The sequence below is a fragment of the Girardinichthys multiradiatus genome, chromosome 19, assembly GCF_021462225.1.
Source record: "Girardinichthys multiradiatus isolate DD_20200921_A chromosome 19, DD_fGirMul_XY1, whole genome shotgun sequence".
Taxonomy (NCBI): Eukaryota; Metazoa; Chordata; class Actinopteri; order Cyprinodontiformes; family Goodeidae; genus Girardinichthys; species Girardinichthys multiradiatus.
In genome coordinates this window covers 14625983-14641472 of record NC_061811.1, presented here as the reverse complement: position 1 = coordinate 14641472, position 15490 = coordinate 14625983, and the positions used below count along the sequence as shown (strand labels likewise).

The 15490-nt window shown below is 41.4% G+C and overlaps 1 protein-coding gene across 1 annotated transcript in view; it reads right to left on the bottom strand.

Annotated features, from left to right (window-relative positions):
• The window catches only part of LOC124855600 (formin-1-like), an 89685-nt gene that overhangs the window by 38974 nt on the left and 35221 nt on the right, over positions 1-15490 (bottom strand). The window contains exons 8-14 of the mRNA XM_047345571.1: positions 8947-9034; positions 5204-5265; positions 4969-5057; positions 1828-1957; positions 1583-1729; positions 1436-1495; positions 1229-1349 (exon numbers count right to left, since the gene is read on the bottom strand). Of these exons, the coding sequence (XP_047201527.1) occupies positions 1229-1349; positions 1436-1495; positions 1583-1729; positions 1828-1957; positions 4969-5057; positions 5204-5265; positions 8947-9034 (697 nt within the window). The remainder of the gene's footprint in view (positions 1-1228; positions 1350-1435; positions 1496-1582; positions 1730-1827; positions 1958-4968; positions 5058-5203; positions 5266-8946; positions 9035-15490) is intronic.

The following is a 15490-nucleotide window of genomic DNA, read 5'->3' as shown; positions in this document are numbered from 1 at the left end:
AAGGGGCACTGAGGGGCATCTCCTTTAACCTCCGCATCGCCCTGGCCAATACTAACTGGATGGCTGTTTGAGTAACTGAGCGTCTTGGCGGCTTAGGACAAGGCAAACACAGAACATCAAAAGTGTATGTGTTTATTTATCCACCAACTGTTGCTGTGAAGGTTTCTCACTGAATGGGAATGTTTTTCTTACTCGTACCAAAGACATGAAAATGCTGCTGCTAAACATACTGCCATCAGTGCCAGAACAGAGGAAGCTGCAGCAAGACGATGACATGCCGGCCAAAAACAAAACAGTGTCTGGAAACTGGGAAAAGTTGCCGAAGGCCTTCCAGGGTTCTAAATATACACACAAAGCTCTCAAAGCAGGAAGAGTCCATGGGAAGTACATTTACATTTAAACTGCACTGGTGACAGATGGTAATGTATACAATTACACTGACTGATTTACGACGACACAAAGATGACCTAAGCAGTAACTTTTGACATGGTCTCATGTGAAAGTGCCTAAATGTGCTTCTGCGTTTGTTTTGCTACGATTTGGAAACAGTCCCAAGAAAAGGTGGAACAATTTGCTTGCTTTTGCTTAGTTATTATAGGCACAAATTTGCTGTGTGTTGGAGTCAAAAATGTGTTAAACAAAGCGCTAATTTTCACTGTTCCCCCTGAATCTATATTTTGTAAAACTACCCAGTTCTTTTGCGTGTGTACACTACCTTTGCACATCTAGAAATAGACATTTTTGTCAAACTATTCTTTGCAAAGCATCTCAGGCTCAGTCAGATTGGATGGATTTTTATTTTTATTTTGCCACAGATTCTCAATTGAAATTGAGGTCATTCTTACCCATGCATGTGTTTCTTGTTTTATAACCTAAACCTGCTTTAAGCATCTCCACACCTTTATCCCTATATAAGGGTATCAGATTGAAGGGGGCTAAATGTACACTGCACATTTCAGACTTTAATTTACAAAACAAATTAATCATTGTTTTCCCTCTACTGTCATGTAGAAAAAGTCATATTTTATGTAGCTCTATCTTATTAAATCCTAGATAAATACATACAGGTTGGTGGTTGTGATGTGACAATGTGAAAACGTTTAAGGGGTTTTAAGACACTTGCAAGCCACTGTAGACTACGTTTTGACAGCATTCAATAGTTAAAAACCTCCATGCTGCACACATTATATTGCATATAAAGTCTTTAACACCATTTGGCATGTCCTACCAGTTAAATCCCGCTTTAGTTTCCTCATGTCTTTGGCAAGGTCATCAAACTTGACCTGTGCTGCCTGGAAGAATTCTTGAGGGTCAGGCAAAGGAAAAACACTCTTATCTGTACCGGCATGCTAAAAACAAACACAAAGGTATATATTTTTTAAATATTAAAATAAAAGGGAAACATTTTTGGTTTTAAGTGAGTTGTAAGACTTACTTTGTCAAAATTTCGCAAGTAGTATAAAACCACATAATCCACGAGATTGATGTGATTGTCCTGATAAAATAAAACAACAAATGATAAGGATGCCTCAAACCATTATGTTAATTCAACATCATTGAAGTAATCTAAAAGGTTGTATACCCTGCTCTTGACATCTTTTAGCTTTGGGAGGATCTCCAGTCCAAAGCCATCGGCCTGACCTCTTGTCCTATTCCCTCCATTCATATAGTTCCCAAAGGCCAGAACGAGACCCATCACATCCCGCAGGCTATTACAACCAAGGAGGTCCTAATGTAGAAACATGCACACAGCTTTTTCAGTTTACTAACCTTCAACGTATCTTAACGTCACTTTTGAGGCAGCACTTGCTGGCGTTATTCTCTTACTTTGCAGACGTTGGAGATAATTTTCACCTTGCGATGTAAGGAGGAGACAGTATCAAGGAATACTGATTGGAAGATCATGGAATGAGCTCTGCCTTCAAAGTCAGGAATCTGGGAGAGCTCATAAAGAAACCTGGAAAACAAAAGAGGATGAGAAGCAAAGGGAGGAGGTGGGGAGAGGAGAAATTGGGTTTGATGTGTTATGGCAGAATTAAACAAAATGTCTAACAGGAAGAACTATTCTGGGGCCTTGGCAGGTTGAGCTTCTCCACACTGGCTGGTTGAGTCAATGTTGCTGTTCATAGGCAGGCAGGCAGCTGATAGTCATAAGTGGTGCTGCTCTGCTGGGTTTGAAAGGTCCAAGGGGGTCGGGTGGAGGGAGAGCAATGAGCGGTGAATGGAGACTGATCAAAGGTAGATCCTGCCTGATGCAAGATGACTTATGTAAACAGTGCCGTGTTGGAGGGGAGCGGAGAGGTAACATCCTGTGTGATTAAGGTCGGCTGACAGAGGCAGACACTGAGTAAGGATGAGTCAGGCAGCTATAGTGACAGCTCTGGTCAAACATGGAAATGGGAAGGTGAGGCTGAGCAGCACCAATTGATCCAAGTTACGTTAACAGACCAAAGCTACTTAATTCCAGCCTGAAATCCTAAAGCACCCCCCATTAATATCTTGTAGTTTTAGGAACTGACTTTAGGAAAATATAAAAATTATTTCAGTGTTATGACTGTAAATGAGAATTTGAATGATGACGCCAATTGCATGATTTTTAGCTTGACAGACCTTGGCCAGTTACCAGCCCGTCGAAAGTATCATATGTAACCGCTACCGGGTTGCAATGATAACAATACTCTTTGGTGTGGACGCTCCAGCTGAGGGAGAAAGACTCAAAGCTGGCTATTTTCAGTAACAGCGAGGTAATTAAAAATTAAGTCAGAGGAAACATGGAGCTTAAGAAGCTATTTGAAATGAAACTACTCTCTTGGCATGTCGAAAGATGTCTTTGGCTTTTTAAGGCTGTGACAAAGCAAGAGTAAGTACGACTTACAGCAGAGTACAGCGAAGTTGCTCCATTTTACCAATCTGAACTTTTGGAAATGTGGCAGATTTTACGTTAAGGTAAAGATCTATATCCTCTCAGGAATTCACATGTAGATTGCTGTTAAGGTAATTCTAGCTATGCTAACTGTGTCAACTGCTAATATAAGAAGCCAAACACAGCTTAAAATGTAAACTTTGTAATCATTGTGTGTTTGTATCAAACGTGGAAAGCATTTCCTAACACCATGGTGTGACGTTGCACCTGCTTCTGCTAGAAATAATTACGGCATCTCACAAAAGAATGGCTTTTTAATGCTTTCCGAGCATCTTCTTACCTTATAATTCTCAAAGAGAAATCAACATTGGCAGGTCAGAGTGTCATAAAAACTGTGGGGTCACCGGCATTGGATTGGCCTGGCAGAGACAGTAGAGCTGAGTTGGTCGGTGGTTCTCCCCAAGCTGGCATTAAAGTGGTGGTGTTGTTGTGCATTTGCGGGGGCATGGTGGGGGCCGTTGGCCCTGGGTGTGTGTCGCCTGACCCTGTCTTGGTATGGGGTCGGGGCATCCGATGTGGGTACGGGGCTCTGTCGTGTCTGCTCAATTGCGCTCGTGTGTGGTGGCCGGGGTGGCGTTGAGTAGGGCTGTTGCCTTGCATCGCAGCTCGCTGTGTGGTGGGGGGGTGGTTTACAGTAGGGGTTCTCAGAACGGTGGCTGTGTGTGGGGCTTGTGCTGTGTGGATGTGTCTTCATCGGCTTTTCATGGGTGGAGCTCTCTTATGGGGGTGTGCCCCTGTGGGGAGGGGATTTATGGCATTTGTGTTCGGGGACATATGTTCAATATCTATGTCCTAGTTGGGGGTGACCCTGTGGGGAAATTCATGTTGGAGTTCATGGGGGGTGGGAGGTTTATGGGGTTGAGATTGGAGTTCATTAAGGGGTTGGTCCAGGGGCAGCTCTGGTTGGCTTGTTGGGGATGGTGTCTTGGTTGTTCAGGTTCGGGGGGTGCCGGCCCTAGTAAAGAGTGTATATGGGTAGTGCGAATGAGTGTACGCCGTTCATTCTTGTGTTCTTACGTTGGTTGTGTGGGTGTGTGTTTGTATATGTACGCATGAGGGTGGGAAAGTGTGATTGTGACTGTATGTGCCTCTTTTTCTGTCAGGTTGGGTCTTGGGCTGCCCCCTCTCTGGATCATCTTAGGCCCCCGTCAAATGTGGGGCCTATTTCCTCCTTGTCACACTTCCTGCCGGTGGCTAGTGTCTCTGCGCATTGGTGGTTCTCGATGTACGGGCTGGTGCAAGGGTATGTGCAGTCTCACTCCCCATGGCTGCTTGATAGGGCCTGGGCCCCCTGGCTCTGTCGGCCCTCTGCTAGAGGGTGGTGTGCCCTTGGTTCTCGGGGTCCATGGCAGGTTCATGATTGGTGGTGGTCATCCCTGGGCTCCCAGACACCTTTGGATGTCTGTGGCTCCGATCTCCTTTGTGTCTGCCTTGTGTCCTGGGGGGCAGGTCTGTGGCCCCTCACACCCGCTATTTAATATTCTTATGGAGAACCCTTATGTACACAAGCACACTCAAATATACATCCACGTGTTTGGATTCAGGTATTTACCCTCTCCTCTCCTCTCGTGGCGTTTATTTTCCATTTTTTGACAGTAGGTAGACAGGAAAGAGGGGTAGAGAGAGGGGGAGACATTCGGTAAATGTCGCCGGGTCCGGGACTCGAACCCGGGACAGCTGCCATTCGAGGACTGTAGCCTTTGTATATGGTTGCGCGCTTTCGCCCCTACAGTGCCGCCCCAAAGAAATTTCTAATAAAGTTTTTTATATACTTCAAGCGGAGAATTATAGAGAAAACCGTAATGCTACACTTGTGAAAATAAATCTGTTGGGCTTCTTCTTGGCCCTCAGACAACAATTCTGAGTGCTACTCTGCCAGGCAGGACACAAAAAAAAAAAAACAAAAAAAAAAAAAGGAAACTACAAAATTCATATAGGTTCATCTCTTATTATGAATCATTAAACTGCTACAAGCACACGAACCCAAGGTAGAAAGGAGACCTTTTACATTAGCATGTACAAAAAATATATAAAAATACTCTTACTGTTCAGGTTTGTCCAGAAGTTTCATTTCATCTTCTTTCGAAGTCTCATAATGTTTCAAGATTTTGTCAATCTCATCACTGGTGGCCCTCTGTTAGAACAAGGAAGTTGTTGTTCAATAGAGCTATTTGAGCTTAGAAGAATTATTGGAAAATTAGGCTATTTAAGTTAAATGGTGATAGGAAAAATATGTCTTTACTTTCTCGGTATTTTTATCTTAACCACACAGCTTCTTACGTTTTCATATAAAGCCTCAATGGTCTCCAAATCCACCACAGAGTTGTCCACATTAACAACAGCTGGTGAAGACAAAGAAGGACATTAATTATAGGCAGTTACTCTTATTAATGGGTAAAACCTTGGCTCAAGTATGCTGCCTTTTAAGTACTGACATTGAAGAAAAAGTCCCACCAGAAAAATAATCTGATGATTGCTCTGTAAAACTGTTGAAAGTTAGATTAAACATCATTACATCTGGATAAACACAATGAAAGAATTCACATATATGTCTCAGGAAAAAAGAAAATCTTGAAAAAGTATAAAAAGGTGAGTTTAACTGAAACCAGAATGCTACTTGTTCAGTATGTCCCATCTTTTTTCCCTCAACCGTCCAAATACATAATTTACAAGATGAATTATACAACTGGAATTTTATGTGGTTTAACTACACAGGGAACACAGAGACCACAGACAGTGCGTCGGGACTGGAGAACCTCTCTACTCCTCTTGACCACGACTGGCAAATCAGGGAAAAAAGCCCCTGGGTAAGGCACTAAAAAGAAGCCTGAAAACTGCTTGACCTTGGCATTCATAGGTAGAACCAGAACAGCTAGGAGTCAACTAATGATTATAGAAAGGGGCAGAAGAAGGTCAGCTAAGCAACAACTGACTGTGTCCAACTTTGCCTTTAGGCTTTTACATTTCATGGCCTACAAGCCAGAATGGAACAACAGAATAAAGTAATCTTTAATCCAGGTGTCCCTGGTTTCTGACAGAGAGGAAGGAGAACAACAGCATGAGAACAAATGCTCCACTGCTCCTGGCTAAGTTAAAAGTTGTCAGTCAATGAGGACTTTTAATCAAAATAAGTTCACTGTCCACACTTTTAAGAACAGAGAAAAATGCAATAAAAACTATACAGTACAATGTAAAGTGTCTTGCAGAAGCACAATTTTTTTTCCACTTTTAGTCTTGTTAGCACAACAAACGTATATGTGTTTTAATCAGATTTTATTCGACAGACCAAACCAAAGTGGCAATAATTGTGAAGTAGAACGAAAATATTACATAATCTTCATAAAAAAAGAATCTGAAACACAACTTGACACAACTGTTTTTATCTCCTTTTACTCTGATACTTCTAACTAAAATCCATTTCAACTAACTGTCTTTAGAAATCACCTGAATAGTAAAAGGAGTCCATCTGCGTTACATTGACTCCCAGTAAAAAATACAGCTGTTCCTGTGAAGGTTTCAAACATTTGTTAATGAGCATTCTAAAACAAACAGCATCACGAAGAACAAGGAACACACTAGACAGGTCAGGGATAAAGTGGTGAAGAAGTTTAAAGGAGGGTTAGTTTATAAAATAATATCCCATGTTTAGAACACAGAGAACCCTCCAATCCATCATTTGAATTGGAAAGTGTTTGTCACAACTGAAAACTCACATGGCTGTTTACCTAAAATTACAGAGAAGAAGCCAAGAAACCCATGGTAACTCCAGAGCAACACTCTGATCCACCAGATTCTACCACCAGAGCCACGGCTCTGGTGGTAGAATCTGTCAACAGGATCATTTTAGTCGTGCAACCCACAAAGTGCACAACAAACGTTTTTGGAAGTGCTGTTACTTAAGCCAAGTAGTGCACAGAGCAAACATGTGGAAGATGGTGCTCTGGCCAGTAAAGGCCAAAATGTAACTTTCTGGCCTAAATCCAAAATGCTATATGTGGTGAAAAACAGTCTACATCATCCGATCACACCATCCTCTTTAAGAAATCTAGTTTTGGCTGCATCATGCCGTGGGATGCTTGCCAAGGCAAAGAGAAGCTGGTCACATTTGATGACAAGATGGGTGGGGTTAAATACAAGGCCATCATGGAAATAAAACATGCTAGAAACTTCAAAAGACTTTGGACTGGGGCACAGGTTCACCCAACAGAACAATGATGCTAAACATACAGCCAAAGCTATAATAGAATGGTTGAGGCCAAAGCATATCCATGTGTAAGAATGACCTACTCAAAGGCCAGAAAATGGGCATAACAGGTTGAATCATTGTCTTTGCTTCTCAACCTAAAATGCTTATAATTTACTAAATCCAAACTGCCAAATATTTTATACACAAAATGCAATAGTAACAAAAATTTATTTTCCCCTCTTTGAAGTCACACACTAAATTCAAGCCAACAAGCTAACACTTTGCACTCTGGTTTGCAGCTGGTCTGCAGCAGAGAAGCTGTCAATGTGGTCCCACAGACTGGATCAGAGAAAACGCTGGAGGTCCATTTCCTACATCTTATTAGAGTGGATTATTCAGTCCCGTAGCCATGCAGCCGTCAATCAGACAGCAAAGGGGGGGCTGCCCCAGTGTGCACAGGAGCACTCTGATCCGAGGGGAGCCGGATATCTCTCCACACCGACAGATCAAAGCCAGCCTGCCAACGGCCTCACACCCTCTCCTTCCACTTTTCACTCTTGCGTGCGTATGTTTTTGTGTGTGTGCGGCGAGGTGCGGTGTGGGGGAGAGCCTCCCTTTGCCCTTGAACCATGGTGGCCCTTGAGGTCCCCCCAGTCATTTCAATTGGTGCCTAAGACCCCCGTCCTCTCTCTTAACCACTGTGTTGCCTTTCCCTCCTTCCCTTTTCTCCCTCGTAGCTGTAATTACATTACATGTACCATGTCCTTTTAATTTGGCAACAAAGGGGAGGCAAACCGGCAAAGGCCGGCCTTTAGAAGTGCTTTTCAAGGTGCTGTCCTTTATTGTGAAATTCAAATTGTCCATTTCACATTCACCTCCCATTAAGGCACAAGGAAGCCGCCTCACGCTGGGTGAGAACGAGCATTTTCTACCAAACAACACTGCAGCAGGGAAAAGTGACCAAGGGGAGAAAGGAAACAAAAATCTAAACAAGATGGTTGCAGTAGTGCATGTGCTGTTTGCCTTGTGTCTGAGGCAGTTTTATGTGGTAGCGCAGTGTCTGCAAACTGTGGAAGGTGGTTTTGTACATGCTTAGATCATTAGTGGGGTGTCAGTCCCATTAGGCTTGTGGAAACCGTCACTGGCTACAATAAACAGATCTGCTGGCCGCATGCTCAGACTAGCAGGCGGCAGGCACTCTCCGCCACAGTCCCAGGACACAACTGATTCCTGGCCCATCTACGATGTCCCCAACACACAGAATATGTATTTACACACACACACACACACACACACACACACACACACACACACACACACACACACACACACACACACACACACACACACACACACACACACACATACACACCATTTTCCACAGATCAACCAAGCGTGCAATCAATCTGTGCAGCTCTTTAAATGAAGTGGATGGCAATTTGATTTTAACCAGTACAGGAGGGCTTTCATTCCACTCTAGCCATCTTTCGTTTTGACAGGTCACTGCTTTTTCTTCTGTTCCCACTGGTAACTGGAAAATTATCCAAGCTCCACTTATGTCACAAATGAATCCAAAAAAAGTGTGTTGAGTTACAAATTAGCTGCTGTCAAGAGAGAGGAATTTATCCTCTACTGCAAGGTTCCCAGTATCTCATCTCTAAAAATAACCCCGACTGCATTTCATCAGGAGTCATCCTCAGTTTATTCTTTAATAGGAAACTAAATTTAGCTTGTAATGACTGAGTCTAAATCAAAGAGGTTCTTCCTTAGATTAAATGGGGTATTACTGTAAATGAAATGCAAATATTGTTGAACATATGTAGAGAGTATTGCTCACCCTGTTGAATGTCCTTCATTTCCAGATGCAGGCTCGATATGAGGATGCCAACTGCTTGAGAACGCTTCCCATCCAGCAGCTTAATGATCTAGATAAACAAAATGTTAACACTGTTTAGCTCTTAACATTCGGTCAGAAACCTATGTTAGGAAAGCAATTAACCTACAATTCAGAACAAGTTGCTCTATCAATTTCTTCACACCCGCACTGATGCTTATTTTTGCTGTGCACAAGCACAAACTGAAGCAGAGAGAAATAGACAAAAAAGCTAAGGATCATTTAAAGAAACTAATGAATGTTGAATATAGGTTCAGAGGGCTTTAAAAGATGAGGGATGATGGTGTTCAGCATTGTACAACTGAAGCCTAAATAAGACTAAGATGTAATGATATACCAATAAATCTGCTGATGGCTAGATTGATTCATTTTTCAGCAAACCATGTTAACTGCACTAATTGCTAGGTGCAATTATGACTGTCCACTCCAGGAAGGCTATTTTGAATGCTGTCCTGATATCATCTTCTATTACAACCCCTAAAGAGAAATCGGAGTCTGCTCAAATCGGTATCATCAGGCCAAAGCTTTACAAACATTGGAATTCAGCTAAAAAAAATGTATCACTGCGTCTCTAAGCAGCTAACAACTCATCTGAACCGACCCCAAGGACCAAATTTGGCAAACAGGGCTCCTTATTCCATGTCATAATGACACAAAAAGCAGAACCAACTTTGAGACAGAGAGCTAAATTTGTGCAAAAGAAGAAAAAAAAATCTCTTTCTCAAGTTTACCCAGGAACACATGTAAGGATTAATCAGAAAATATCAAGTGGCAGTGAAAGTACAAAGGGAAAAGTGGCACCATAAAAGGACAGTTTAGAAGAGCAAGGGGAAGAGAAGAAGTAGGGTTTTTAGAACAAACTATAAATTCACAGGATTTTTATTTGTGCCTACACATGGTCACAATTACTAATGGCTGAATTAGCTGTAAAGCCAGAGAAAGTTTTGGCAAGGTAAAGCCCCGCTCTAAAACTTAATGTTTCAGGCTTCTTCATTAGGTATTATGGCGTTGTCGGCTACTAGGCCGTCCTGTAAGAGTTGCAAAACAGAAGCCTTAGAAGTGAGTATTACATTACAGGGCGTTACTGGGTGCCATGCTGCTTCCAGCTCGGCTACCAAGGATCTCCCACACTAGGAAACTGGGACAGCTGAGGACCAGGCTTTCCCAACACCTCTAATTAACCACTTTGGACAGGCCGCCACTAAAACCAGCCCAGAATTTAAACTAATGAGTATAGACAACTGATGCTTGATGTTTACTTTTAGACAGGCAAAAAGCTCATTGAAGAGGAGAGAGCCAGGCGATGCTGATGCTGAGACAGGTAGACATCAAGAGCTAATGGCTCCCTCCTGTGGACAGAAAAAAGACTGAAAGATGTCCTTCACCCTGGATTCTGGAGCAAATTACTGAGTGAAAAAGTGAGCAGCCAAAGAAAAATAAATAAGCTGATAAAAGGAGACAATGCGGAGCTTTGAGGCATCGCAGGTGTTTGGCTGTTTTGAATGCAGATTTGGAGCGGAAAATATTACACTAGCAGAAAAGTTCACACTAGTTAAGCAACCAGCCTGACTAGCTATAAGACTTTGTCTAGAAACATATGTTATATTGACAACTAGATCAACACTTCTCATCAGGACCCACCTCCCTCTGAGAGGGTTGAAAATCTTCTGCCCACTCTCCCACGTCATAAACTGCACTTGAAATATGTCTTTAATAAACGCACAATGATTGCTCATAAATTATAAATGGGGTAAAGCAACTGTTTGTTTAAGCAGCTCCACCACATATACACCTGATACAGCTTTGATTTATATTTGTATAGGACAGCGTATATACCGACACAAAGACAAACTCGAAAGCTAGTTCGGCTTGGAGGATTTTTTTTTCCTTTTTATCCATCTCTCCCCAATTGCTCATCCCTTAAAAATTCACCAACATGCCTATATTTGTGCCCTCTCTTTCAAATAGGTGCAGTGGTTTCCTTTTTCTTCCACTGTGGAAGCCATATGCATGCAATTACACCCCAGGTCCAGTCTAGTTCGGTCCAGTCTGCTCTGGTGGGAGAGCTCTATTCTATGTCATCCCCCGGCTTTGATATGTTAATCAGCAGAGGGTGAATGGCTCCGGAGTAAACAAGAGCTTTGATTTTTTTTTTTTTATCTTAATGGCACATATGATAAACATTAACTCACACACATAGTCATCGGCCGCATCCCCACGGTTTTTAACTTTTTGGCAAGTGCAGTTGTTGGGAATTAGGGAAGTGGCTCATATGCATAATGTACACACACATTCCATTCCCCGAACACTCATCACCTCTCGCCGTTTCAGAGCCCCCGGCTGTGGGGCTTGCATGATCTGGCAACACTTTCTGATCAACTGCATAATAGGTTGCGAGTGCTGTCATCACGCACACCAACGCGCATATCTGCACTACACGGGTTACTGCATATTCAAAAAAGCAGAAAAACTGGCATAGGAGGTGATCTGAAACTTCTTTTGGAGTCACAAACACAGATTTACTGGCAGCATTAGACAATGAGTGTGCAGACAGACAAGAGGCAGGTGGTCTGTGTGTGTGAGTTGACTGGTATCGATAGTCATTCAGAAGGACGTGGTCAACTGTCTGGTCAGATTCTGCAGAGTGAAACACTGCCGTGCACAGTTTATACTGCTGCTGAAAGTTGCACAAAGCAACTTAAAGAAACAACTCAGATCAACATAACATTCTGTAAGATCGAGTTACATATAAGTTGTAGAGAAATGAAAAGTCAAGACTCATAAAGGCTTCACAAAGATACTGAATTGTGAGTTACATTTTATTTAACATAATAAGCCTTTAATATTTCCAGAAAGAACTACGAAAATAAACTGAACAGGATCGAATTATTCACTTATCAGTTACTGAGCTAAAAGTTTATTAATCAACAAATATTTAAAGTAATTTTTGATCAATCCTTTCAAAGACAAACTATAACAAATGGAGTGTTGTGGTTTGCAAACTGAATAGATTTAGGTTTTCTTTGACGCAACAGAGCATCGACATTACCTCTCAAGGTTTTTAAGTCTGATGTTGAAACAGCAAACTTCAACATGCTCATACCAGAATGTATAACACAGACAGCTATTATTTATAAAAGAAAACATTCATTCCATAAAATTTCAATAAAAACAGTTGCAGTTCTTGGAAATGTTTTGATATGAGTTTAGTGAGGTGAAGACTTCAGCAACACTTGAAGTACTAGGAAGCAATTTTATTAGCAGACCAACGCGTCTCAGCTTGTGGCCTTCATCAGGGTTGATACGGATTTATAGATGAAAACTTCACAAAAACAATATAAAGCACCCTCTACTAATATTGGCATCCCTGGCAAAGATGTGAAAAAGTTTTAATAAATCCATCTTTTATTGCTTTAGTATAATCTCACACTGAATGGCATTTCTTATATTTCCCATTTTGAAGAGTGGCTAAGAGAAATGGACCTTTGTGTAATTCCGTATTATTGTAAGGGAAATGAAAAGCCAGGGGTTACTAATTAAAATGTTTCCAGATGCTGATTAACTTAAAAAGGAAAAGTTTTAGATTATAGTAGGATATGCCAGGGGTGACTAAAAGTCATTGCCGCATTAGTAAAAAAAAAATAAAAGAATGTAGAATGTATTTTCTTCCCCCACTAAATAAATGCACCTGAATAAAAGGCTAGATTTTTCCAAGATTTTCAGTCTGTGATTATTTTCTTCCAATAAAACCTTTTTACAAGAATTTTTACATGTTTAGCAGAGGTGCCAACACATGTTGAGGGCATTGCATCAAATGCAACCAAAGTTATTATTATCCATTAGAAATTATCATAATATTTTAAATTTGACAACAGCAACACATTTCAGCCAACAGAGTTAAAAGTTGTTAACTAAGATGTTTACTTCTTAGCTAACAGCCCTTTGCCTAGAAGATGGGTTCTTAAAATATGTCTGGAATGTGGTTTGACATTAAGTTGCTCAAACAGGCAAGGCGCTCCATGAAAGAAAGAAACCCTAATGTAGACTGCAACCCATGCTGCTCAAAAACATGAATACTGCATGTTGTTCAGCAACAAGTAACCCGTAACAGATGCATGATGTAACAAGTTGCTTGTTTTGTTTTAGCCAAGTTAACCGCACTAATCGCTGATATAAACTGCTAAAATATAAGATGCTAAAGACAATTAAAATGTCAATTCTGTAATTAATTTCCCTATGTTTTAAAAGAATAAAATCTTGTTTTACAGTGACTGCTCTCAGTGACACATAACAAGTGAAGTTGCTCCTGCTACAAATTTACCATTTTAATGCTTTGTCACAGCTGTAAAAAAAAAAGAAAATACAGTTCTTATGTGTTCTGAAAGAAAACTCCTCAAAGAGAAGTTGGGATAAATCTGTATCGGCAGGTCAAGAGATTGAGAAAAACCAGAGATCAGAAATTGGCCACAAAACTCCGATCAGATCGGCTTTTTTCATATTTTAATGTGCTCTGGTTTATTACACCACATGCTAGCTGTTTTTTCAGCTATCTAGAAACCTAAATCCAAGGAAAGATGAAGTAACTGTATAGATGGGTTTGATCTTTCAGCGTAATAAATAAGCATGATTTAGTTTACATTGGAAGATGTTAAAATAAAAAATAAAAATTCTAAGTACAAATTGTCATTGCTTCTTTCCATAAACCATCAACTTTGACCTTTTTTCCCCATTTTCTGCTATGTACAGGTCCTTCTCAAAATATTAGCATATTGTGATAAAGTTCATTATTTTCCATAATGTCATGATGAAAATTTAACATTCATATATTTTAGATTCATTGCACACTAACTGAAATATTTCAGGTCTTTTATTGTCTTAATACGGATGATTGTGGCATACAGGTCATGAAAACCCAAAATTCCTATCTCACAAAATTAGCATATTTCATCCGACCAATAAAAGAAAAGTGTTTTTAATACAAAAAACATCAACTTTCAAATAATCATGTACAGTTATGCACTCAATACTTGGTCGGGAATCCTTTGGCAGAAATGACTGCTTCAATGCGGCGTGGCATGGAGGCAATCAGCCTGTGCCACTGCTGAGGTCTTATGGAGGCCCAGGATGCTTCGATAGCGGCCTTTAACTCATCCAGAGTGTTGGGTCTTGAGTCTCTCAACGTTCTCTTCACAATATCCCACAGATTCTCTATGGGGTTCAGGTCAGGAGAGTTGGCAGGCCAATTGAGCACAGTGATACCATGGTCAGTAAACCATTTACCAGTGGTTTTGGCACTGTGAGCAGGTGCCAGGTCGTGCTGAAAAATGAAATCTTCATCTCCATAAAGCTTTTCAGCAGATGGAAGCATGAAGTGCTCCAAAATCTCCTGATAGCTAGCTGCATTGACCCTGCCCTTGATAAAACACAGTGGACCAACACCAGCAGCTGACACGGCACCCCAGACCATCACTGACTGTGGGTACTTGACACTGGACTTCTGGCATTTTGGCATTTCCTTCTCCCCAGTCTTCCTCCAGACTGTGGCACCTTGATTTCCGAATGACATGCAGAATTTGCTTTCATCCAAAAAAAGTACTTTGGACCACTGAGCAACAGTCCAGTGCTGCTTCTCTGTAGCCCAGGTCTGGGGAATGCGGCACCTGTAGCCCATTTCCTGCACACGCCTGTGCACGGTGGCTCTGGATGTTTCTACTCCAGACTCAGTCCACTGCTTCCGCAGGTCCCCCAAGGTCTGGAATCGGCCCTTCTCCACAATCTTCCTCAGGGTCCGGTCACCTCTTCTCGTTGTGCAACGTTTTCTGCCACACTTTTTCCTTCCCACAGACTTCCCACTGAGGTGCCTTGATACAGCACTCTGGGAACAGCCTATTCGTTCAGAAATTTCTTTCTGTGTCTTACCCTCTTGCTTGAGGGTGTCAATAGTGGCCTTCTGGACAGCAGTCAGGTCAGCAGTCTTACCCATGATTGGGGTTTTGAGTGATGAACCAGGCTGGGAGTTTTAAAGGCCTCAGGAATCTTTTGCAGGTGTTTAGAGTTAACTCGTTGATTCAGATGATTAGGTTCATAGCTCGTTTAGAGACCCTTTTAATGATATGCTAATTTTGTGAGATAGGAATTTTGGGTTTTCATGAGCTGTATGCCAAAATCATCCGTATTAAGACAATAAAAGACCTGAAATATTTCAGTTAGTGTGCAATGAATCTAAAATATATGAATGTTAAATTTTCATCATGACATTATGGAAAATAATGAACTTTATCACAATATGCTAATATTTTGAGAAGGACCAGTATACCTCTGTTATGCAGTCATCCTCAGCTCAGTGCCTCCCCCCCCCCATTCTCAAACAGCACTTATTGGAAGTCATCATCATCAGTATAAACTTGCAGGGTATCACAGATGAAGTAAACAAGTCTCTATTAGTAGGACAAGCTTTCCAGTAAGTTGGACTTCCAACTATGCCTTC